General features: G+C 40.6%; 1 protein-coding gene across 1 annotated transcript in view; it reads left to right on the forward strand.

Moving 5' to 3' along the window:
• The first annotated feature begins 506 nt into the window (after nucleotides 1-506).
• Nucleotides 507-24,677, forward strand: part of AGK (acylglycerol kinase) — a 92,988-nt gene continuing 68,817 nt past the window's right edge. The window contains exons 1-2 of the mRNA XM_053608534.1: nucleotides 507-626; nucleotides 6,621-6,738. Coding sequence (XP_053464509.1) covers nucleotides 6,638-6,738 — 101 coding nt within the window. The 5' untranslated portion in view covers nucleotides 507-626; nucleotides 6,621-6,637. The remainder of the gene's footprint in view (nucleotides 627-6,620; nucleotides 6,739-24,677) is intronic.

Below are 24,677 nucleotides of genomic sequence, written 5' to 3' on the forward strand. Positions count from 1 at the left end.
AGATGTAAATGTAAATCAGATACACCATCCCCTCACTGAATCCCCTCAAGGCCTTCCAACCTCATTTGATGGAATGTCATAACTCCTTACCAGCAGCCTCTTGTGCCCTCCTGCACAGCTTACTTCTTTGGCCACTGTCGCAGGCTTCTGAGCTTCCGCACAGGCTGTTTCCTGCGCCAGGCTGCTCTCTCCAGGATCTTTGCTTGAGAGGCTCCTTCTGGACGTTCAGGTGTCAGACTAATCACCCCCTCACTCAGGGAAACCTAGCTTAGCCTGCTCAATTTCACCCCCACGCCCTATCGCCTTGTTTCATTTTCTTAGCGGCACTACCAGTACCTAAAATAGCCTTGTTCATTTAGTTAATTTATTTTCCGGTTTAGTTCCAGGTCCTAAAATAGTGTCTGCCACCGTAGGCTTTTCGTAAAACATGTCTGGGCCCTGTACGTATGGAAGAAAGGGTGAATGACCGAATAAACTAGGGACCGCAGCCCGGGGCGGGGAGCCAGCCCGCGCGCTCGCAGGTCCACACGGAACCCGAGGGCGGCGGCAGCGGTTTCCCTTGAACCTGCCGGGGACTCTAGAGGGAGCACACAGGAAAAGCTGGGCGGCGATCAGGGCCGGCCTTGGTGAGTGCGGCGGAGCTGGGGCGGGCGGCGGAGCGCGGGGCGCTGGCACCCGGCGCAGGCGGGGCGTGGGGCGTGGGGCGGAGCTGTGGGAGCCGCGCCGGGCGGGCGGCCGCGGCGACCCGGGCTTCGGGGGCCACGGCGTGGGCACCGCTGGAGGGCAGGGGCGAGGGCCTAGCTGGCGCGGCGGGTCCCTGGTCACAGTGAGCAGTGCGGGAGTCAGGCGTCCTGGGTTCGAATCCTTTAGCTGTCCTGACTTGGCGGACCCTCACTCACTTTGCTCACTGGGCTTCAGCGTACTCGTTTGCAAAATGGGGCCAGTATGTGATCCATTGATGGGTTGGTTCGTTCATTCATTCTGGGCGCTTTACCATGTTCTGGTGCTGTAGATGCCCATGTTCACTGTCTAGTGAGAAATTCCCCCTCCTTATATGTCTGAAGCGTCTAAAATGATTAGAATCTGGACTTTTTTGGGGGGTGGGGGAAATAAACTACTCTTAAGATATATTACTTTGAACATACTTTTTTGAAATTGGGGAATGAGTATTCTACTGGCGACTTAGAAGGGAATATACATTGTTAACTAATGTATTGCATATTGTGATGTTAACTTAACTACTTAGAGAAAAACTTACAAAGTAAGGTTACAGTCCTATCACACTTGATCTTTATAGCCAAAGGAGGTAATCAGAGCTGATGGTGCATCCTCTGTTTACTAGTTTATAGGCGTCCTCAAACTTTTAAACAGGGAGCCAGTTCACTGTCTCTCAGACCGTTGGAGGGCTGGACTATAGTTTAAAAAAAAAAAAACTATGAACAAATTCCTAGGCACACTGCACATATCTTATTTTGAAGTAAAAAAAACAAAACGGGAACATACAATCACACCACCTCATATGGCCTGCGGGTGGCAGTTTGAGGACCCCTGACAGAGGCAGAAGTTAAATGACTTACTCAGGTTTTCACTACCAGTTAAGTGACAAAGCTAGGAATAGAATCTAGTTCCAGACCTGTGGACCAATGCTCTTTCCACTATACTAGGTTACCTGAATGTTTTCCCGTTATTTTTGTAAGACACAAATCATTCACTTGTGACAGTAAGGGAGTTCCATTGGGACCGGGATGGCCCTTAAACAGACTTACCAACTTTTAGATTGGTCTCTAACTTACCATTGGCATTCTTTCATCCTACTCTTCCCTTGATTTTATCTGCACTCAAACTTGACCTTCACACTGATGAGTCCTCTGATGTGTATCTTCTGCTCTAATAATTTCTCCTGGCTTCAGACTACTAAATCTAGACATCGACCACTTGGATTTCCACTTGGATGCCCTATAGGCGTGGCAAAGTCAGTATCTCCTGAATTGCACACAGTACCTTTTCCCTCAAACCTACAGTTCACATCTAAATGATGGAAATCATTATTTAACTAGTTACCCAAGTACAAAACCTGGCTTGGTTCCTCCTCTCTTACCTCCTACAATCAATTGATCACCAAGTACTGCCGATTTCTATTTTCTAAACATCTTCAAATCATTCTTCTCTATCTCAATTGTTCATTTAGGTGCCTAGAGATTATGGAAATAACTTCCTAAAGTCTCTCTTTAGCTTTAGTTTCAGTTTCCACCACACCTTTTTCCATTTTGCTGTAAAATGCTCTTTTTACAGATCCAGTATGATTATGTCACTCATTAGTGTGGATTCAAGATCTTTTCTAATTCCCTCTTCCCATCTTTTATGTTTAAACCACTGTTTCTGAAAGTCATGGTTTCTGAAAAGTTATGGTACTGACTTTTATTATAATTCTGAGAATACTTTTTTGTTTGTTTGTTTGTTTTTTTGCAGTTTTTTTGGCCGGGGCTGGGTTTGAACCCGCCACCTCCGGTATATGGGGCTGGCGCCCTACTCCTTTGAGCCACAGGCACCGCCCGCCAAGAAAACTTTTTAAAAATGAAGGTGACAACTCAATTCCAGAACAAATGAGACTCTTGGAGGAAGCAGGGAGTACCCAAGAATCTGAGTTATTAACAAGTTCTGTGCATTTCAGTACGTTCTGTACTTAAGGTTGAGAACCCCTGTTCTAGACGCTCTCCCGTATTTATCCTGCTCTTCATCCAGATTATTGATGGTATTTAGGACATACGAAACGTGACCCCCTGGCATTAGAGGAAACTGCAGAAGCTAGAAGGTTACTCTCTGACCTTTTCCCACTCCCACTCTTGTTATGCAGTCCATGAAACAATTTTCTGATCTTCCTCAATATAAGAGCCTGATGTGAGTGGTAACTACCCTATACGTGGAGAAAAGGAATGCTCTTATCTCTGAAGACGTGAGAAAGAGGCACACAGAGAACAGTCTGAACCAACAGGCCTTAATGAGATCCCCCCCCGCCCCAGTTTATTGCCATAAGATCGAACTCCCTTCAGCATATGGGGCTCCCTTCAGCATATGAGGCTGGCGCCCTACTCCTTTGAGCCATAGGTGCCACCCCATCAGTTTCTTGTTATAGGAGTTTGAGCCATGTCTAGCAATGAGTGAGAAATGAAATATCTTCTTTTCTTAAGCAGCCTACTTGTGTTTATCTGAACATGCTCTGCTATCTTTTATGCCTTTGTACATTGCCTTACTTCAGGTTACCATAAGGAAAATACTGTAGACTGGGTGGCTTAAACAACAGAAATTTAATTTTCACAATTCTGGAGACTGGAAGCCCTAAATCAGAGTGCCAGCATGGTTGGGTGCTTGGTGACGGCCTATGCCTGGTTTGTAGATAGCTGTCTTCTTGCTGTACTCTCACTTGGCAGAGAGAGAGACCGTTTCTCTGTGTCTCTTCTTATAAAGGGCTCTAATCCTGTGATTCTCAACCTTCCTAATGCTGCGAGCCTTTAATACAGTTCCTGTGGGTCACGACTTACAGGTGGAGAACTGCTGTAATCCCATTCATGAGGCCCCTACTCTTGTGACCTCCCAAGGACCCTATCTCCTAAAACCATCTCACTGGGGACTAGGGATTCAACAGGTGGACTTTTGGGAGGGGGGACACAAACATACCATAACATACACAGAGCTTCTGGCTCAGTGCCTGTAGCACTGTGGTTACTGGTGCCAGCCACATACAACAAGGCTGGCGGATTGGAATCTGGCCCGGACCAGCTAAACAACAATGACAACTGAAACAACAACAACAACAACAACAAAATAGCTGGGTGTTGTGGCAGGTGCCTGTGGTCCCGCTACTTGGGAGGCTGTGACAAGAGAATTGCTTAAGCCCAGGAGTTTGAGGTTGCTGTGCGCTGTGTGATGCCACGGCACTCTACCAAGGGTGATATAGTGAAACTCTGTCTCAAAAAAAAAAAAATAATAATACACAAAGCTTGTAAATTTTGGTGATTTCTCCTTAAAGACTCAGGCAAGACTTCTCTGTGTACCACCTGTCACCCCCAGTCTAGGTTGGGTCCCTTCTTACAGACTCACAGAGCCTTGCGCTCACCTGGACATTGACCTTGCTATATTGCAACCATGATTATGTTGTTATTGCAGGTTTGACAGTTGTGAATGCTTGAGAATGGGACTCACACCAGTGTTTATTAAAGGCATTTGGAATGAAGGGTGTGATTAGGGTCATATGGAAAGATGAAGAATTACACTGGCCCTTGGGGTCCTTTATGAACCAGCCTGGACAGTGTGTGGGGTTCAGAGGAAGGGGGTTTCCCTGGGTCTGGCTTCATTGCTGCTTTCAATAAGGGTGTTTCTAACCCTTGAGAGGAATTTTAACAGATGGGGTTAAAGGGAGTAATAAAGAAACTCTCAGACTCTTCAATGGAAGCAGCTTTTTCCCTCTGTCTATTTACCTTACACATAGTCATAAACTTTTTTTTTTTTTTGGCTGGGGCTGGGTATGAACCTGCCACCTCCAGCATATGGGGCCGGCGCCCTACCCCTTTTTTGAGCCAGAGGTGCCACCCAACTTTTTTTTTTTTGAGACAGAGTCTGTCACCCTGAGTAGAGTGCTGGGCATCATCATAATTCATAGTAACTTCAAACTCTTGGGCTCAAGAGATCCTCTTGCCCCACCCTCCTCAGAAGCTGGGACTACAGGTACTTGCCACTCCTATTTTTAGTAGAGACAGGGTCTCACTCTTGCTTAGGCTGGTCTTAAACTTCTGAGCGCCAACAATCCACCCACCTTGGCCTCCCAGAGGGCTAGGATTCCAGGTATGAGCCACCTTGCCAGGCATAAACATTTTGTTAAAATTTGTATCTGAAAACATTTTATATTCATTTTAGAAAACTTAGAAAATACATTGCAGCCAGGTGCAGTGGTTCATGCCTATAATCCTAGCACTCTGTGGGGCCAGGATGGGTGGATTGCTTGAGCTCAGGAGATCAGGACCAGCCTGAGTAGGAGGAAGATCCCACATCTCTAAAAATAGCTGAGGGTTGTGGCAGGTGTCTGTAGTTACAGCTACTCAGAAGGCTGAGGCAAGAGGATTGCTTGAGCCCAAGAGTTTGAGGTTGCTGTGGATTAAAATGCCATGGCATTCAACCCCAAGTCAACTGGGTGAGACTCTATCTCAAAAAAAAAAGAAAAAAAGAAAGTACATTGCAAATTAAAAATTAATGTCATTCACCATCCATAATCTAGAGGCAACTAGTTTGTAGATAGCTGTCTTCTTGCTGTACTCTCTACAAATTTATTTAAATTTAAATTTATTTTTTAAAATAAATTTTAAGAATTTTTTTTTTTTTTTTTAAAGATAGGCTCTTGCTCTGTCACCCAGGCTGGAGTGCAGTGGCGCAATCATACCTCACTGCAGCCTCAAACTTCTGGCCTTAAGTGACCTGCTGCCTCAGCCTCCTAAGTTGCTAGGGCTATGGATCATGATGCCTGTTTATTTGTATTGCTATTTTTAAAATTTATATTGAAACATAATCAGGATAATACTGATTATATGTAGTTTTTATTCTGCTAATTTTACTTAACATTTTGAGTTTTTTTGTACATCAGTAAAAATGTTTGGTAAAATAAAAAATTTAATTACTACATAACTCATTCACTCAACAGCTATTTCTTAAATAGCTGTTATGTTCCAGATCTTATTTTAGGCTTGTGCCAGAACAAAGTTCTTACTCTCATAGAGTTTGCATTTTAGTGGGATAAGATAATAAACAATTTTTTTTTTAAGGCTAGTCAAGTGAAGCAGTGAGAGTGGAGTAGAAAAAAGGAATCTGTAACTGGTTGTGATCAACTAGTTGTAAACACTGCTGTACTCAGACCAGCCTGATAAATTAGTAACTAAATATAGGTATCATCAAATGTTAAGTGTGATAAAGAATAAGGACATTCTATATCGTTACTTTGTTTTTTTAGTGAAGTCCTGCTAATTTACCTTCTTTAAGGAATGTATGATAATATCTACCTCATTTTATTTCATTAATGAACATGATTACTTAAAAAGTGTTAATTTTATAGGTGAATTATGATAGGTCTTTGTAGTTTGCATGTCTGATTACTCAGGAAGTGGAACATTTTCTCATAGCCACATCCATTACCTCTTCACTGAGTTTTCTGTGCGTGTTTTCTGTTTTTTCTATCGAGAGCCTGGTGTTTTCTTCTATTTTGAACACAGTATTAATGTGTTGGGGGGTCCCTTACATTATCATGAACAAACAGTGGTACAGTGAGGCTGTAAGGAGAAAAATCAGAGGAAGCCTGGAATTTCCTTCTAATACAATGAGGAAAAAGTGATCAGAGAGAGAGGAAGTCTAGCTTAGAAGGAGATAAAGTGATAGGTGGGTGAGATGATGAAGATAATGAAAATAGAAGGAAGATGATGAGCTGAGGCCAGAGGAGAAGCGGTGAGAAGGAAATGGAGTGAGGGAAGAAAAAAGGGAGTGAGAGAGAAGATAAAAGAATGGAAGGCACAGAAATTGGGATGCTATGTGACTACCTTAGATAAATTGTACTTTTCTTTTTTCTTTTTCTACTAATCTAGCAAACCTCTAGGAGAAGATGACTGTGTTCTTTAAAACCCTTCGAAATCACTGGAAGAAGACTACTGCTGGGCTCTGCCTGCTGACCTGGGGAGGCCATTGGCTTTATGGAAAACACTGGTAACTATCTGACAGCCCTACCCCACCTTCACTCCCACAACAACAAAATAGCCCAAAAGGGGCTGAGCTTATAATTGTCAGCTATGCTTATCTCTGTAAAACATGCAGTGTAAAAGAAAAATAAATATTATTCAAACCAAAATGAAGACAGAACCTTCTTGTAACCAGAGCTGTGCAATTGGAACTACAAGTATGTTCATACTCCAGTGGATGTAGGTTACAGTGCTAAGATCAGAAAGGAAGCTATTTTTATTCATTTTATTTATGTTGAAGAAATTAAGGCTCGTCCTAGAGGGAAAAGTCCCCTCCTGAGTTAGTAATAGACAGGAAGTCATATGATGTCCCCCTGAGATTTTATTCTTTCATTTTCTCCCTGTAACTTATCACTCCATAGCTGGACACTTACTGAATCTGTTTCCTCTCTCCCCTGTGACTAGCCTCACCTATCCCATGGCCTACATTAATTTAAATGAGAAGAGGGCTTCAAACATTTTGTATAAATAAGAAATTCTAGGGAGTCAAGGGTTTTATTAGCCTTCAGGCTTGGAGAAAGAAGAAGAAAGTTCTAGAACTCCTCTTCTGGTTTAATATGGTGATGAGATTTAAATAAACAGAAGTTTTTATACAGATTATAAAGACAGCCAATCAAATTACAGTCTTTAGGGGATTTAGGCATACTTCTTAAAAAGTAGCAACACTCAAATTCAGGTATCTTAAATGACTGCTTTGTTAAACAGAAAACAACAGTTATGTATTGGAAGTCTTCACATTGCAAAGGAAATTCATACTGACATTTTGTGAGCGTTATTAATTCATCCTATCAGAAATAACTTTATGATGCAGCTTGGTGTCTGCTTTTTTTGCAGCTGTAGAGAAGTTGGAACCTATTCCTCTTTTTAAAGTATTCTCGAGGCCATGTACTCAAATTTTAGTAGCTAGCATCTAAGGAGCATCTTGCTGTCCTGTGCCACAAAAGCTAGCTAACCTAAGTTGCTTAAAGTTTGCAAATAAGGGTAAAGCAGATATTTAACAAATGGAGCATGTAATTTTTTTTTTTTTTTTTGAGCATTTAATGTTTGGTTTCTACTTTAATCTAACTACACTTGAGTCCTCCAGGACAGGGCCCTATCCCTCCTTTGTGGGAGCATTCAGTTTAGGTCATGGCTAGCTCAGCTGAGGGAACCTCTCACTCACTGAGGATTGCTGCTGTTTCTGTGGCTAGGAAGTGACTGTGTCCCCTGTTCACGATGTCTTTAGAGGTACCATAATAATTTCTTGCACATGCAATATTGAGACTTTAAAAAAGGCCTATTAAGACTCCAGCACTAATGGAGGCCTCGTTCTAAATTGGATCTGAAACAGCTTGAACCAGAAGTTGGAAGGAGCCTGGAGGCCTCATTTTGCTGCATCTCCACCCTTGATACTCAAGGTTACTGTCCTACGTGCAAACTCCCTTTTTCTTGCTGCCTTTTTTGTTTTCCCTCACACTTTTTTCCTATACGATTTGGTACTAATTTAGCCTTTTAAAAAATCTATGGTAAAAAACACACAACATAATTTTTTTACTATAATCATTTGTAAGTATACAGTTCAGTAATGTTAAGTATATTCACATTGTTGTGTAATAAATCTCTAGAACTTTTTCATCTTGCAAAACTGAAACTCTGCAGCCATTGACCAACAGCTGCCTGTTTCCATACATACATGGGCAGTACTAAGAGTTGAGGAGCGGACCTCAGTGAGGAGCTCAGGAGACTAGCATGCTGACAAGGGGACCAGGCAGGTCCAAGTTGCACTCTAAATGCCAGCCAACTGGGGTGGAGGGCTTGGGAGGGTGTTGCTGTCCTATGCCACAAAGCTTCCAGCAGCTGCTGCCCATATATTGAGAGGAGGTCTCAGAGTTCTCAGGAGTAGAGCTTCTGCAGGCATCTTGGCTACGGTCAGTTTCTTTGCTATTTGTGGCCCTCCTCAGGTGTGGCCATTGTAATTATCTCAGCCACCTTCTGGCTTGACTTCTTTGTTGAGTCTCAGTGGTGCCTGGCCAGCGCATGTTATTGTTCCACTTGAACCCATTATACGTATGTTTACCACTTTGAGGGTCAGCAGTTTCACTGTGGGCTGAGTCATTTATGATAAGTCACTGTGACTCCATTTTGAGACATTTAGGGTCACAAAAGATATATTACCTTTGCAACATTTTTCATTGTATCATTTTATAATACCACCAGCAGTGCATAAGGGTTCCAATTTCTCCACCTTCTCACCAACACTTGTCATTTTCTGTTTTTTTTTTTTTTTTTAATCGTGGTTATTACAAAGGGTATTGGATTTGGGTTTCTTTAATGATTATGAAGTTGAGCATCTTTTCATAGGCTTATGGCCATTTGAAGATCTTTGGAGAAATGTCTGTTGAAGTCCTTTGCCCATTTTTTGTCAAGTTATATTTTTTTGTTGTTGACTTGTAGGAGTTCTTTATAGATTCTAGCTATTGATCCCTTGTGGGATATACACTTTGCCAGTATTTTCTCCCATTCCATAGGTTGCCTTTTCCCACTGTTGATTGTATCCTCTGATGCACAGAAGTTATTAAGTCTGAGGAAGTCCCCTTTGGCTATTTTTGCCATTTGTTGCTTCTGTCATTGATGTCATGGCCAAGAAATTACTGCTAAATCCGATGTTGTGATGGTTTTACCTAGGATTTCTTCTAGGAGTTCTATAGTTTTAGGCCTTACATCTTTACTTAATTTTAAGTTAATTTTTATACATCCTATAAGGTAGGGGTTCCGCTTCATTCTTTTGCGTGTGTATACCTAGTTTTCCCAGCACCATTTATTGAAGAAACGATTCTTTCCCCATTGTGTGGGATTGGCATCCTGTTGAAGATTATTTGATCACATATATGAGAAGTTATTTCTGGGCTTTCTGTTCTGTTCCTTTGGTTTATATGTATCTGTCTTTATGCCGGTATCACTATAACACTGTTTTGATTACTATAGCTTTGTATTGTTATTATTATTATTATTATTTTTGTGAGATAGAATCTTGCTCTGTTGCCCTGGGTAGAATGCAGTGGTGTCATCATATCTCACTGCAACCTCAAACTCCTGGGCTCAAGGGATCCTCCTGCTTCAGCTTCCCATGTAGCTGGGGCTATAGGCTCCTGCCACAATGCCTGGCTAATTTTTCTATTTTTAGTAGAGAAGAGGTCTTGCTTTGCTCAAGCTGGTCTTGAACTCCTGAGTTCAGGGGATCCTCTTGCCTTGGCCTCTCTGAGTGCTAGGATTACAGGCATGAGGCCCTGTGTCCTGCTGTACCTCTAATTTAGAATAAACAGTAAAATCCACCTTATATCCCATCATTTGATCAAACCTGCTCTTGACAAGGTTGTTAATGACCACTTAGTTGTTAAATTAAGTGGATACTTTTCAATCCTTATCTTCCACATTTGATTCTCTTTGGCCATATCCTTTTCAGTTACCTTTAGGGTGTCTTCTTGCTGTGCTTGCCCCTTAAACATTGATGTCCCCAGATTCCATTCTCATTCTGCACACTCAGTAAGCGATTGCAGCCACATGGTTGTTTTCAGGTATCATGAATAGATTTTGGAGTCATATTTTTCCACCTCAGATCTTGCTTCTCTTGATATTCTGTGTGAAAAGAAAAAAAATAATTTTGTAACAGATTGTGAAAAAGTACATATTTTAGTTCATTTTTATCTGTCCCTTCTTAATTGCTGCCCTTAATTTGTCTTTTGATACCAGATGTTATTTATTTGCAGGCTTTATTTTATTGTTATTGTATTTATAACTATTTTCTCCATTGGGAATTCCTCTTCCTCCTTTTTTTCCCTTCCCCAAAGTTTCAAAGAAGAATCTGTGGCTTTTCCCCTCTGCATAATTTCTCCACAGCAGTTCATAGCGGTTGATGGGAGCAGCGGGGACTGCTCTTGACTTGGGAAGAGCAATTGAAGAGGAGGAAATGACCCTCTTTGCTGAAAGTAAAGACAATTTAAGTATTGCTCATTCCTCTTCAGCTGCTCTTTCCAAGGTTTCTGAGTTCCCTGAGGAAGATTATATTCTGGGTTTTACAGTTTATCATGTCAGTAGTTTACTTGCGATAGTCTCTCTCTCTCATTTCTGGCCCTTTTAGTAGCAAAGGGGCTGGTACTAAAAAGGAGCATAAGAAAGGAGACAGTGTAGTGAATATAAAAGCTGTCTCTGGGTCAGAGCTGCCACTTCCTAGCAGTGTGGCCCTGGGCTTTCCAAGCCTTAGGTTCTTCATCAGTAAAATGAGGATAATAATAATATCTCATTGGGTCATTGGAGGATTACATTAGGGGGAATTAAATTATGAGGAAAGCTCTTATTATCATGTCACCAGATATAAGGGCTCAATAAATGCTAGTAGGGTGGGAGGGGGGTTGACACACCTTTCATGTGTGGAACATAACCACAAGAGCGACTCTACCTAACAAAATCAACCTGGTTCGTTGTATCCTCACATTAACCTGAAATAAATCTACTTAAAAAAAAAAAAAAAGAAGAAAGGAATTAACAGTTTAATAAAAGAAACTCTGAGGCAAAAAAAAAAATGCTAGTAATTATAAATTTGATGTAATAAATGCTCAGCACTTTGGGAGTTAAAACCAAGTACTGCTAGTGATTGGGCAGTGAGTGACTTGAGAGAGAGCCCATGGGGAAGGGAGATGAAGATCGGCTATGTGATCTAAGAAGCTCCAAGCCTCTTATTTATTTCACTTTCCGTGTGTAATAAGACAGCTTGGAAAAATATAGTTTAAGGACTGACATGGCATAACCACAAAAGAGACCCAGCATAAGGGGTTAGAAGCAGCAAGCTATGTCCGAACCCTTCTCCACCTGACTTGAGCTCAGATTGTTTCTGCGTCACTGGGGACCTTGTCCTTGCTCTTCCTGGCTCTGGTCTATCTCTGGATGATTTTGGCTGGTGAGCCTGAGCACACCTTCTCACTAACCCCCTTGGCTCAGCAGTTAACAGTGGCTCCACTCCTGCTTCATTCTGGTTCCCGGGTCTTATTTTACTCCTTTGGCTCATTGCTTCTGGCTCCAATTCTGCCACCTGCCTTGGCCTGTGACCCAGGACTACTTTTCAGAGGCATCTGGTTTCTCAGTTTAGAATCCCCAAATCCCACGAACACCAGGCATCCTTCAACATTAAGCTTGCAAAACAAACGGGATGCTGTAGCAGTGGTCCTGGGCTCTGTGTTTGTAGGGTTTACTTAATATTGGAATTTTTTTTCTCCATGATGGGAACATTAACCTTGATATTGGCTTTTCTAAGCATTGATGAGAGTCACCTTTCAAGTTCTGTGGTTAAAAACAGTTTCTTAGAGGATATAAAAATAAATAGTTATTAGTTTGCGTGAAGGGTATGTTCAGTGTCACTCAGTTTTATTGAGAACTCAGTAATAATGATAATGACAGTAACAGCCAACACTTAATCAGTAACTGCCCCGTGCCAGGCACAATTCTAAGTACTTTACATTATTAACTCATTTTATCTTCCTAATAACTATCAGATAGTTATAAATGTCATATGAGGTTAATAGACCTAAACAAAGAAACTCAGGTACAGCAAAATTAAATAATTTTCCCAAGGTCACACAGCTATTAAGTGTCAGAGTCACAATTTAAAACCAGATAATTTCGATGCTAACCTCTCAGGAAGACTCAGAAGGGCTACTGTGTCTTAGCTACCTTGAGAGATACGAAGAACTGTGAGCTGAGACTGTTTTATACTATAATATCCATGTGGCATAAAAGAGATTGTTAGTGCTTCAAAGTCTGGGCTTCTAAGCGAGTCAGGTCTGTGTTGAAGACTTAACTTTTGCCACTTTCCGGATATGTGACTTTGTAAGTTATTTAAGCTAGCCAAACTTCACTTTTATTCACCTGTGCAATATGGCACATATTAAAAGCATCTCTGTTTATTATGGATGTATAAGGCAGTCTGTGTACCCCTGTTCGAGGGGCACAAAGTAAATGTTGGATGTGCCTAAGAAAAAAAGATTAATTTTTATTAATTTTTATTATTTATTTGTTTTTATTTTGGATTAATTTCTTAAAACTTTATTATGGAAATTTTAAGTATATAAAAACAACAGAGAATAGTGTATTAAATCTCCATGCAACATCAGCCAGCCATAGCAGATATCAACATTTCACTAATTTTGTTTCATATCCTGTACTTCATTTTTCTGGAGTATTTTAAAGCAAATGCCAGATTTTATATCATTTATCTAGAAATACTTAAGAACGTCAAAAGATAAGGACCTAAAAAGAAATCATGATGCTATTTTCATGAACCTAAAATAATTAAAAATAATTCTTGATGCCATTTAATAGTCTATTTTATATTTTTCTTATTGTTCCCAAATTGTCTCTTTTGCAATTAGTTTTGTTCAAATCAATATCAAAACAAGTCTCTTAAGCTATGACTCTCCTCCTTTTGATGGTATTTATTTGTTCGGGAATCCAGCCCTACATTTGCCCTGTAGTTTTTTATACCCTATACCTGGCAGATAGCTTCCGTATAGTGTCAAGTGCTGCGCAGAGCCATGCTTAGTAGAGCCAGAGCTAAAGAGAAAAATCAGTAACTCTGATTCTGACTTTATTTAAAACTGTGATATTGTATTCATCATAGGCTTTTTGCATTCATTTTGATTTTGCAAAATATTGTATTAAAATATTTATCTCTATTACTGTATTTTTTTGGAATGCCCTAAAATTATGCATTCTAGCCCCAGCCGTGAGTTGTTTAATTTGTTCCCTTGTCGCTCCTGTGTCTCATCATCTGGTGATTAGATCCAGGGCCTTGCTATTAGTAGTGTGGGCTGGGGTCTAGCAGCATAGACATCTCCTGGGAACTATCAGGCCCAACCCCAGCCTGCTGAGTTAAAATCTGCATTTTACATGCTTACTGGATGATTTGTATGCACATTAAAGTGAGAGAAACACTGATCCTGGGGCACCATTAGATTCTGCTGTAATTTATTTGGCAAAGATGCTTATATGTGTATGGTGGATTTCTTACTCTTTCAGGAGGCACATAGTATTTGGGTGTCCTTGCTTTGGTGATATCAAGGTAGACCAGTAGACTGAGATGTGATCAGCCTGACCCATCCCTGGGAAAGTTAAGGATCACTTTTGAGAGTTTACTAGAGCCAAATGGGTAAGGAGCCTGACTGTGGATTTGAATCTTGACTTTACCCTGCATTGTAACCCTGGACAGTTACTTAGCTGCTCTATGTTTCAGTTCTTTATTGTAAACTGGAGAGATGACAGTAGCAGCCAATCTCATTGGGTGGTTACGCAGACTTTTTAGATATGCCTGGCACAAAGAAAGCTCTCAGTTAGAAATAGCACTACTTTTCTTCTTTTGGCTTTTCCCTCCTCATCAGAGAAAGCATCATAACAAAGTTGTCAGTTGAGGCAGGCTCAGTAGAGTGAATGGGACAGTGTTCTGGAAATGGAAATACAGTGTGTGTTTTGGAAATTGGCAAAGGATTTGACTTGATTATACAGTTGCGTGTTTCCAGTAGGACAGGAGAAAAGCCAGATTATGGAAGGCTTTGAGTATAGACAGTCTGCATATTTGAGGAATAGTGACAATTTTTAACAGGAGAAGAATGTTATGAACAAAGTGGCACTCAGGAAATTTTCACCCTGCACCCCGTGCAGGATACATTTGAGGAAAAAAATCGGAAGGCCAATAGGGCATTTCAGTGGTTTACATAAAAGGTAATAAAGACCTGAACCAGTGTGATGGAATTAGGAATGGAAAAATAAGTGGCCAGATATGAGATTGTGAGCATGGGCGACCAAGGCAGGTGGGTGTCTGTTTGGTTTGGGTTTTGCTACTTATTAGCTATGTGGTCTTTATCAAGTTACTTTAACTAACTTAACTCTGAACCTCAGTTTCCTTATCAGTATAACAGGGATAATTATATCTGTTTGGCAAGTTGTAAGGTTTAAATGAGGTGATATGTGTCAAGTCCTGGTATGGTGCCCTTCTGGGGTAGCCCTCAGTAAAAGCTGGTCATTATTATTACTGGGTCATTATTGTTATTTCTTTCAATTCTTTTGTTAGACTGGGTGTTTGGTTGAAGAAGAAGGTAGGAGAAGTCATTTTTTGGCTTCAAGACTAGGATAATTGGTGATAGAGAAATAGGAAAGTCACCAAGGAGGACTGGCTTAAGGAGGAAGTGTTTGGTGCTGTTTTAGATATGTTGAGTTTGAGACCTTTGACAGGATATCCTGGGGGAAATGTGTTAGATGCCAAGGGTGAATTATCCATGAGCCACACATGACTAGACTCACAGATTTCCCTTCGGTACAGATTACAGTTTCAGTAATGTCCTGTGCTTCATTTTTCCAGCATCTCTGGAGTTTTTGACAAAGCAGATGTTTTACCTTGACATCAGTTCCGATTAGCCTCTAACTGTGCAGTTATTGGTCTGGGCCTGGCTGCTTCACCAGAAATGGAGAGTAGGGAGGTTGTTTCCTCGTGGCTTTTCCTCATTTCAGATTTTGTTAAAATTTTAAGAAAGCAGTTTGTTTTGCTTTTTAGCATTTCAAAGTTCATCTTTTTCTCCGTGTGCACAGGCTGATGCTGAAATTGGGATATTAATGGATACTATTTAAAGAAGCAATTAAATAACATGACTGTCAGCCCAGATTTTGATAAGGAATATGGGAGCTTTTTTTTTTTTTAAGAGTACAATGAAGTTTAATTATATCCCCTTTTATTTCAATTCTTTTGTTAGATTATCTAGAAAAAGGAATTCTTCTTTAAAAAAAATCTATATTATTTATTATGCTTCCTTCCATATATCTATGTGGGTGCTGAGCTGGAAAGGAAGAAGATAGTTTCAAATTGTATTTTGTTTTGCTGATTTCACATAATTTGGGGGGATTTTTATTTTCAGTGGTTTTAGCTGTTTTGGGCATTACAGAGAGTATCCAGAGGTGAACGTGCTAAAACAAGTCCCTCCCTAGGTGGTACCTCACACCTCAACTATTTCATGTTACAGAATAGTGAAAATACTGACAATAGTAGCTGCTAAATTATGCGTTTATAGGTCAGAAGTTGTCCAGCTCTGTCACATATTCGAAAGCCCAAAGTAAGTACTCTGTCATGCATTTTATTTATAGAGAACAATTAGTTGGGTCATAGGGAGATAAAAAAATGACTCTCTCAATTCTATACTTTCTTCTTTAATAGCTGTCAGAATCTCTATGCAGCCTATTTTCTGTCTTCTCTAAATAAGAATAATTATTTGTTGATAATTGTGTATGCAAATGTATACTGGCCAATGGAACAGAAAGAACTAGCGTTTTGGTTGCCGAGTAAAGTTATGTTACACAACATAAAGAAGAATGATGTCTGGCATAGAGCATTTAATTTGGAATGTTTGGTGGAAATGAATGGATGGAAAAAGGGCAGAAAATAGAAGAAATGAATGGGCCGTGAAAGAATGTCAGTACTTGTGAGAATTACTGAGGGTAGAAATCAAAGATGGCTGGTTGTATGTGGGTCATTATGAAAGTTTTGAGATACACAAAAATCAAGAAACGTAAAATCCACGTGGATGGAAACAAATGAAACTCTTTTAGCAACACTGATAAGCTGAGTAAGTTGAAACTTGCACAGGTCAGTCAGAAAGGATACTGTCGACTGTGTTTCTTGGAAGTGAAATAATGGATCATAACTTAGTCTGTCTCAAAATGTTCATAGTGACCTGTGTAGAAGCTCAAAGAAGGATGTCCATTAGAGGCAGCTAGAGCACCGCCTAATGGTGGAATAGTCCAGTGTGAACCTAGCGTCTAATCAGAGACAGAACTCAGCTTCTAGTGTCAGTAGAACTCAGCTGACGACCTTGGGCTCTTGTGAATACAGTACTAAGATGGCAGGGTAGGAACAGAAGTTGGCAGCTTGTGGAAACCTGAGGCTAGGTTAAGAGAATGAAAATAAAATGTCCAAAGAGGAGAAAAAGCAAACTGTGAAGATGCATGTTTCTTCTACTTCCCATTTCCCTTGGTCAGGAGAGTGAGGGGGTAAAACTGAAGAACCATCCCTGTAGTTAATAAAAGGTTCTACAGAATAGGCCAGAATGATAAGCTTAGTTACCTGAGAGGACGCCCCTCACCACAAGAATGCCCCTCACCACAAGAATTTCTCTTTAAGTAATTTCGTATCCTGAATTAGAGGGGGAACAAATCATCTGGAGAAAGTATTTGGAATATTCAGAAGTAGTAGCTTATACCACTTAAGTGTAGACTAAAGTGGCTGGGATCTGATGAGATTAGAAGATGCAGTTTCTGGATGTCAACACTGGATTTCAGAGGGGGAGAAGGAATAGGCACTAACAGAGGCTCAGTGTAGCCTTCAGCTGTTGTTACAGGAGAGGCCTTCCACTGGGGGCAGAGGTCGAGTCTTTGGCTAATGGCTGTCCTTGAATTAATGAATAAATAGTGGCGTTAGGTTTAGTTGCATTTTTTCCTATACTCACTTGCAGGAAAGAAAAAAATATAGTAATTGCTATAGTGATAAATCATGAATTGAAATGACTGTTAATATGGCTTTTGCCCGTGCATATGATGAAATGGAGAGCGCTTTATTGATTGCATTTTTTTTTTCCCATTTGGAAATGTTTGTAGAGAATGGAAGAGAAGCAGAGTATTGAGCGGGAAAAATGCCATGCTGAAACTCAGGAGACTTAAGTCTAGTGCTAAGCCTTTTACTGATTTCTCATGGTGGGCAAATCTGCGGGTTGGAGGTTTTCATAGACTACATTAGTTATTTTCTAGGTGCTCAGAGGATATGACAGTACCCTGCTTAAGTGAGCATAACAGAATCACTTGGAGCTTAGCAATCTAAGGTTGGGATGCCACATGCTCCGTGTGTGTATGTGTGCATGTCTCTGCCCAAATGAGAATTCCCTGCTGTAGTGAACTTGGTTACTAATGGGATATTGTCATATTGTTTGGTTGATGGGGATTAGAATTTGTGGAGGGAAAGTTGAAAAGCTTTGGACTAGATAATTTCTAAGGATTTTTCGAAACTTAAAATGTAGATTCCTCGGAAATGGAACTTGGCCTTGCATGCATTTGACAAAGGTATTTTATTTGCCTGGCTATTGTAGGGACTTTAGACTTTGACAAATAAATAAAGACAGTAAAAATAGGGAATATAGATTTGAGAATTGCTGTAAATATTCAGGAAGCCATGGTTAAACAGTGGGCAAATTTGTATCTCTGGAGTGAATCACCATCTTTTATATCAAGTAAGTAAAACATTTTGGCAAAAGTCTGTTGGGAGGATTGACTTTATTGAGACATTTCTGTTGATTAGTTCATTCTTTATTCCTCAGAGTAACTATTTATCAAATTCAATGCTGAGTTGTCATTCCTGCTAACTGTGAACTTGACTTCCTTCCTTCCTTCATTCCTTCATTCCTTCTTTCCTAACTCCCTTCCCCCTCTCCTTCCATTTTAGCAAATACATTCTTGGGAAAATGCCTGGCTTGCTTAATATTATTATTAAAAATGTTGATCCTTATATTGTTAACTGTACCACCAGCTGAAGAAATTTACTCAGAGGAACAATTTGACCTTGAAATTCCTGAATCCAATTTTGTGCTATATACTTGTCCTTTAAATTTGACAGTAGAATTTGGTTAACTTTTCTCTTTTGTTAAACTTTTCACTCTTAACAACGCGAATGATGGAATTTTAGTGCCAGTGATCGCCTCTGTGGCCATTATTTTCTCTCATCTTCTCCATGCTCTCTAAGGGGGGTTGAAATGAAGACAGTCCCCATTTAATGTATGGTTATCAATAGGATTTTGTCCTGACCCTTTGTGCTTTCATGACATTAGAAAACTTGTTTATTGCATGGTGCTTGGGAGAGGTAAGAAGATAGAAGTTTCTTCAGTAGCAGGCAGCACATGGGAGAAGGCTCAGAGAACACGAAGAGTTAACATCTGTTGGTTAAACGGGAAGATGAGGGCAAGGCTCTGAAGCCCTGAGTCACAGGCACTGCTTTGAGAGTGGCCATATTTAAACATGGAACCCATGAAGGACAGGAAACCCCATTGCACAGGAAATCTAACGATATAATCAACCAAACAACTTTTCAAAGTAAAAAATTTTGTGCTGATTCAGATGGCTTGTCACAGGAACTCAGACATTTTAACCAAGAAGGTACAAAATTGGTTGAAGAGTCTGTGAAACAATATGATAAACTGAGTAGCAACCTGGAAAAAATATCTCAAGAGACTGATCAAAGAAGTGAGTCTCTGAATACAAGCACAATATGTTTTTCTGAACATTGGGCATCTTGCTTAAATAAAAGGGAACAAGAAATTAAAAAAAAAATTGTTAACATTTTCATTCTTTCCTTGGTTTTCCAACCTGTCACACTGCTTATCTTCTCTCCAAAGGCTATTCCTCAGGCCCAAACACCAAGCATCCTCCCTTTGCAGGATGCATCTCCTGCTTGGTTGGATGTCTTTCTTTTTGGCAGAGACAGTCACTGTTTTTCTGTGTGTGACAGGCTCACTGCAGCTGCAGCAGCCATTCAGCTGGTGGTACAGCATGGGGATTTGGGAGTATGGGGGGAGGTGCAATGGGAAAGCTCTCCTTCCCTGCACACACTTCTTAAGATTCATTTTTGTCTTTGTTTCCATTTCAACTCCATCCTTGCTGCATGGGCAAGCAGTGGACATAGCCACTGGCAATGGAATGATTAATTGTTCTAGGAAGTTTGGATAAGTTGGAGTGGTTGTGATAAACATCTAAACTCGACGTCTACTTTGTGTAAGGCAAAAACTATTTGCATGCACCAAGGGAATAGCTCGTGTTGGAAATTGCTACACAATTTGCCTCTAGACTGTAGTGGGAAATAGTCTTTTTGGGAAATAGGATGGATCAATGTGGTTTTTCTCTCCATGTATAGTTGTTATTGGAATAACAACTTATCTTATTTTGCAGTCCTAAAGTAATAAATAAAGCATTTATGGCTTAGAATACATTGAGAGCATCTCATTACCTGTAGTAGCAGGCGTGTTCTTATTCTTTTAAAGCCTCAGGCGGGAGTGACATCAGCAGGATTTTTTCATTTTCTAATCCAGAGGCTTCTAATTTCTTTCTGTCAAAGAATACACATTTTAGTACTGAACAGATCTCAGGGACCCTTTTTGATATGACTACATTTTGTAGCACTTCTTTTAAATTGTATCTAATGTTAGTTCTCAGGAGACAGCATGGGGCAGTAGAAAGAACATAGGCTTTATTTAGAAATGGTGTCTTCATTCACATTGCAGTTCTTGATCCGTAGTAATCTAGAATTTTCTGATAACCAGACTCAGAGTTCATCAGCCACTGAGATAGATCTTTGGTGCTCCTGGTGTACCAAAAGGACCTCCTCCTTTAGTCTTTGTAGAGGGTACTATTAATAGTTGCCTTATGGGCGGTGTCATGTAGGCGCCAGCCACATACACTGAAGCTGGTGGGTTCAAACCTGGCCTGGGTCTGCTAAACAACAATGACAACTGCAACAGAAAAATAACTGGGCATTGTGGTGGGCACTTATAGTCCCAGCTACTCGGGAGGCTGAGGCAAGAGAATTGCTTAAGCCCAAGAGTTAGAGGTTGCTGTGAGCTGTGACGCCATGGCACTCTACCGAGGGCGACACAGTGAGACTCTGTCTCAAAAAATAAATATATAAATAAAAATACTTCCATTATGGTCTACGCATACACACACACACACACACACACAGAGCGCATGCAGGCACTCTGGGAATTTCTTATCTGGTAAAGTTTTTCATCCTACTAGATACCCAGTGACTCTTACTCTTGCCCTTTGGTGGTAATCACACTGAAGACCATCCTAGGTAATCTGTTGTTTCAAGAATACCAAACACTGGCTTGGTGCCTGTAGCACAGTGGTTATAGCTTCCGCCACATAGACCGAAGGTGGTGGGTTCGAATACAGCCCTGGCTAGCTAAACAACAATGACAATTACAACAAAAAATAGCCAGGTGTTGTGGCGGGTGCCTGTAGTCCCAGCTACTTGGGAGGCTGAGACAAGAGAATGGCTTAAGCCCAGGAGTTTGAGGTTGCTGTGAGCTGTGATGTCACAGCACTCTACCGAGGGCAACATAGTGAGACTCTGTCTCAAAAAAAAACAAAACAATACCAAATACTCATACAAAGAATAACCTTCAGCTTTTCCTACAGGAGGGAGTCTGCCCGTCTGAGCACAGTGAGTCAATCTCTACTGTTCAAACATTTGCCACTTATTTATTTAAACAAGTATTTACTGAATACTCTCTATCCATAAGAATCTGTGCTGTGGTCTGTGGATGAGAAAATGATGACTTATCCATGATTTCAAGAGGTTTATAATCTAGGATGGAAGGTATTTTAGGCGTAGAGGGGTAAGGGCTCTACAAGGGCTCTGACTTGTATTGATTTGGCCTTTTTTGGAAGGGAGGAGTAAAATGATTAAATCTGTGGAGATGTAAAAGTCTCTGTGTCTTTTAGGAACAGCAAAACATACAGTTTGCCAGAGTAGAAGCAGCATCAAGGGGAAAGGTGGGCAATAAGGACAACTTTCTCTTCAGTTATCCGGTAGAATTTTCCTTTGACTTTCAAAGTACAGTGTCAGTTTACTTGAAGTTCATTGGGTGTTCACTGTCAACTGCTCCCGTGCTCAGGGTATCTCTTCCTGCTTCTTTGATGTCTCCCCCTACTCATACAGGTGATCTTACCCTCTGCCATCCCTTCTATCACCACATGGCCCAGGTTGCTGTCTGGCCTGCCACCTGGATGTGCAGCTGTCCCCTAGCCACCTCCGCCAGGACTCGCCAATGTCACAGAGGGCCAGATCCAGTGCTAACCACAGTCTGTTCCTCCTCACTCCTGCGTGCTCTCCTCCTTCCATCTCAGTCCACTAGATTGCTTCATGCAGAACTGGGCGGGGGCAGGGGGCATTTTTGTCTCCTCCCTTTCCCTCAATCCCCATGAACTGTCCCTCAGTTTTACCTCCTCCATATCTGCTGCATCTAGCATCTTCTCTCCATCCCCCTCCACAGTCCTAGTTCCAGCATCATCACTGGTTGGATGACTGAGGGAGACTCCCTAGTTTCTCTAGGTCCAATCTTACCTCTGACCAATGCTTCTTCACACTGCAAGCAGGATGACCCCCTCCCCCTAAAATGTAAGTCTGGTCACATGGGTTCTCTTCTTAAAGCTCTTTAATGGTTCCTTATGGCCCTTAGGATGAGATCCAGATTCCTGGAATAGCTTAAAAGCCCTGGTGACCTGGCCTTTACCTGACTCCTTGTTCCTCCTCCCTCCTTGCTTGCGGCTCCTCCCATGGCAGCTGCCTCCAGCTGTCCTGAACTACTGTCACTTTCCTAAATTCATCATGTGCTAGCACCTGCAGGCTTTCACATGCTGTTTCCTTTGCCAAGATTCTACTCCCTATTTTTGCCTGCCTACTTTTTATTTCTTGCCTAGACCTTAGCTTCAATGTTACATCCTGTAAAAAGCCTTCTCTAATTCTCCCATTATGTGCCCTGTTACGGCGCACATAAAAGTCAAACCGCATCATGATTGTAGAATTGTCTCCCTTCCTTTCTAAACTGTAAACTTCACGAGGACAGGGAAAGTTTGTGGTTGTTTACTAGCATATCCCAGACACCTAGCACAGCACTCGGCATACACGTCTTTTCCTGTACCACCAGTGTTACCAGGAGCTGTTTCCTTTGCCACTTGATCCTAAGCTTCTTCAGGTGAGGACCAAATCCTTTTCATTGTGCTCTTTGCCTTGAATGAGTTTGTTTCATTCAAACATTATACAAGAATGGAGCAGCAAGAATCCTATGTACTCAATTCTGATATGAGGACAATTGATGGCCTAGTACATGGTGGGGGTTGGGGGAGAGGGATGCAAGGAAAGGGAAGGGTGTGGGGGTCACAGGGTGTGACACACCTCTTGGGGATGGGACACAATTATAAGAGGTGTTTTACCTAACAAATGCAATCAGGGTAACCTGGTTCTTTGTACCCTTAATGAATCCCAACAGTAAAAACAAAGAAACAAACAAAAAACCCAAAACATTATACGAATGTAAATTGTAAAAGTTATACTAGTTGAGACTAGGAAGCAATTTGATTAATAAATGTGCTCTAGATATAAACTGAATGAGCGCATATTCAGTATCATCTGATGTTAAGAAGAAGATGCATTAAAGCATTTGTTTCTGGTGAGGTTGGCGTGGGTCTGAATACCAGCCCTACAGCTTAGTGAAACACTTTGCTCTCAGACAAGTCATTTTCCTTATCTCATCTGTAATGTGATCATATTTTATATTATGGAGTGCTTGTGTTGCAAAGTGTCATAGAAAATAAAAGTCCATGAAAATGACTGCCATAACATATGGTATATGGTAGCCACTCTATGAATTTTAGAAACATTTCTGGAATTTCTTTGTTGAAATAGCTTTCAGCTCTTGCTAAAGATCATCAGAGTATCTCAATGGGAGAAATATTTTTTCTCTGGAGATGTGTTTGATATTTAGGAACAGCATTGTTCAGGGAATTAAGATCAAGATGGTTAATGTCGTTTTTGATATTGAATAAAGTTTAGTCTGATTCCAATGAGATTTTCTTTTGTAACATCTAAATTGGTACGTATTCTGGGTTTCTTACAGATTTTGTTGACAGTGTATTTCATTTGGCACTTTAAAGTTGGGGAATTAACTATTGTGAAATCTTTTGATTTTGAATAATGCTCTGGTAAGCACTATTAATAAGCTCAAGAGAGCTGAGATCTTTAATAATATACTTAATCATAAGTTAACCATCAATATTTTACTTCCAGCAATAAAGGATTTAGGGGAAAAAATGATCCAAGGTGCTAGCTCATGTCTTACATTCGTTCGGGGCTGTTCTCTTTCCAGCAAGGTTCATGTATGTGAGTATGGCTAAGATGTGTTAAGAGTGATATTCCCTACTAATGACCCAGAGGAGGCTGATGCCTTCAGAGGTCTGTCCTTTGTCATGGGAGAGGAGCCTGGAAGAAAAATGACAGGGACGTAGAGAGAGGTTTGCAGCTTTTACAGAGGGCTTGTGCAGAAAAATCCACAGGGTGAGTTTGTAGAAGAGATTGAAAGCACAAGGCATTCAGTCTACCAGAGGAAAGCATTGAAGGCAGGGCCCAGAAGAGCACAGTTAGGAGAGGCTGGACGCCCTAGTCCGTTTGTTTAATAACAAAGATTTTTAGATCTTTTTTAAGATCTCTTGTAAAGTCGAGCCCACGAGGTGGCCTTTATAGCCAGGCCCAGTCCCATCCCCACTAGTTTGAGTAAATCTGCTCCTGCTGCCCAGATGTCAAAGTAAACAAATCCCTCAAATTTTGTATAGATTTTATTTTTTGTTGTTCAACCTCAAATGTCAAAATCATATTTGGATTGCTGTGAAATGCAAAATTTAAGGTCTTTGAAGTTATAAAAAATATCTAAGAAGAGAATATAATTAAAATAACCCTTTTTTCTTTTTAATTTCTTCCCTGTAAATTGATTATCGTTCATCTTTTCAGGGTATTAATTTTCTTGACTGTGATTAACCAGGTTGAAGTTATTATCTTAGCAGGGCCAGCGGTGTAAATCAGCACACACTCTTAGATGAAGATTCTGGAGCCCTGTAGGCAAGTGGAGCCATTTAAAATGCATTTATGGTATAAACACATTTTAGAAAACTTTATTGTTAAATAGATAATCATATTCTGATAGAATGCTTTCATTTTTAGAAGCCAAAATTTTGCCTTATGACAAAATTCTCCATTTATGATATAATTGAGTGTCTGGCAATGATATAAAAAAATAAGTG

This window comes from Nycticebus coucang, chromosome 11 (genome assembly GCF_027406575.1).
Source record: "Nycticebus coucang isolate mNycCou1 chromosome 11, mNycCou1.pri, whole genome shotgun sequence".
In the NCBI taxonomy this organism is placed as follows: Eukaryota; Metazoa; Chordata; class Mammalia; order Primates; family Lorisidae; genus Nycticebus; species Nycticebus coucang.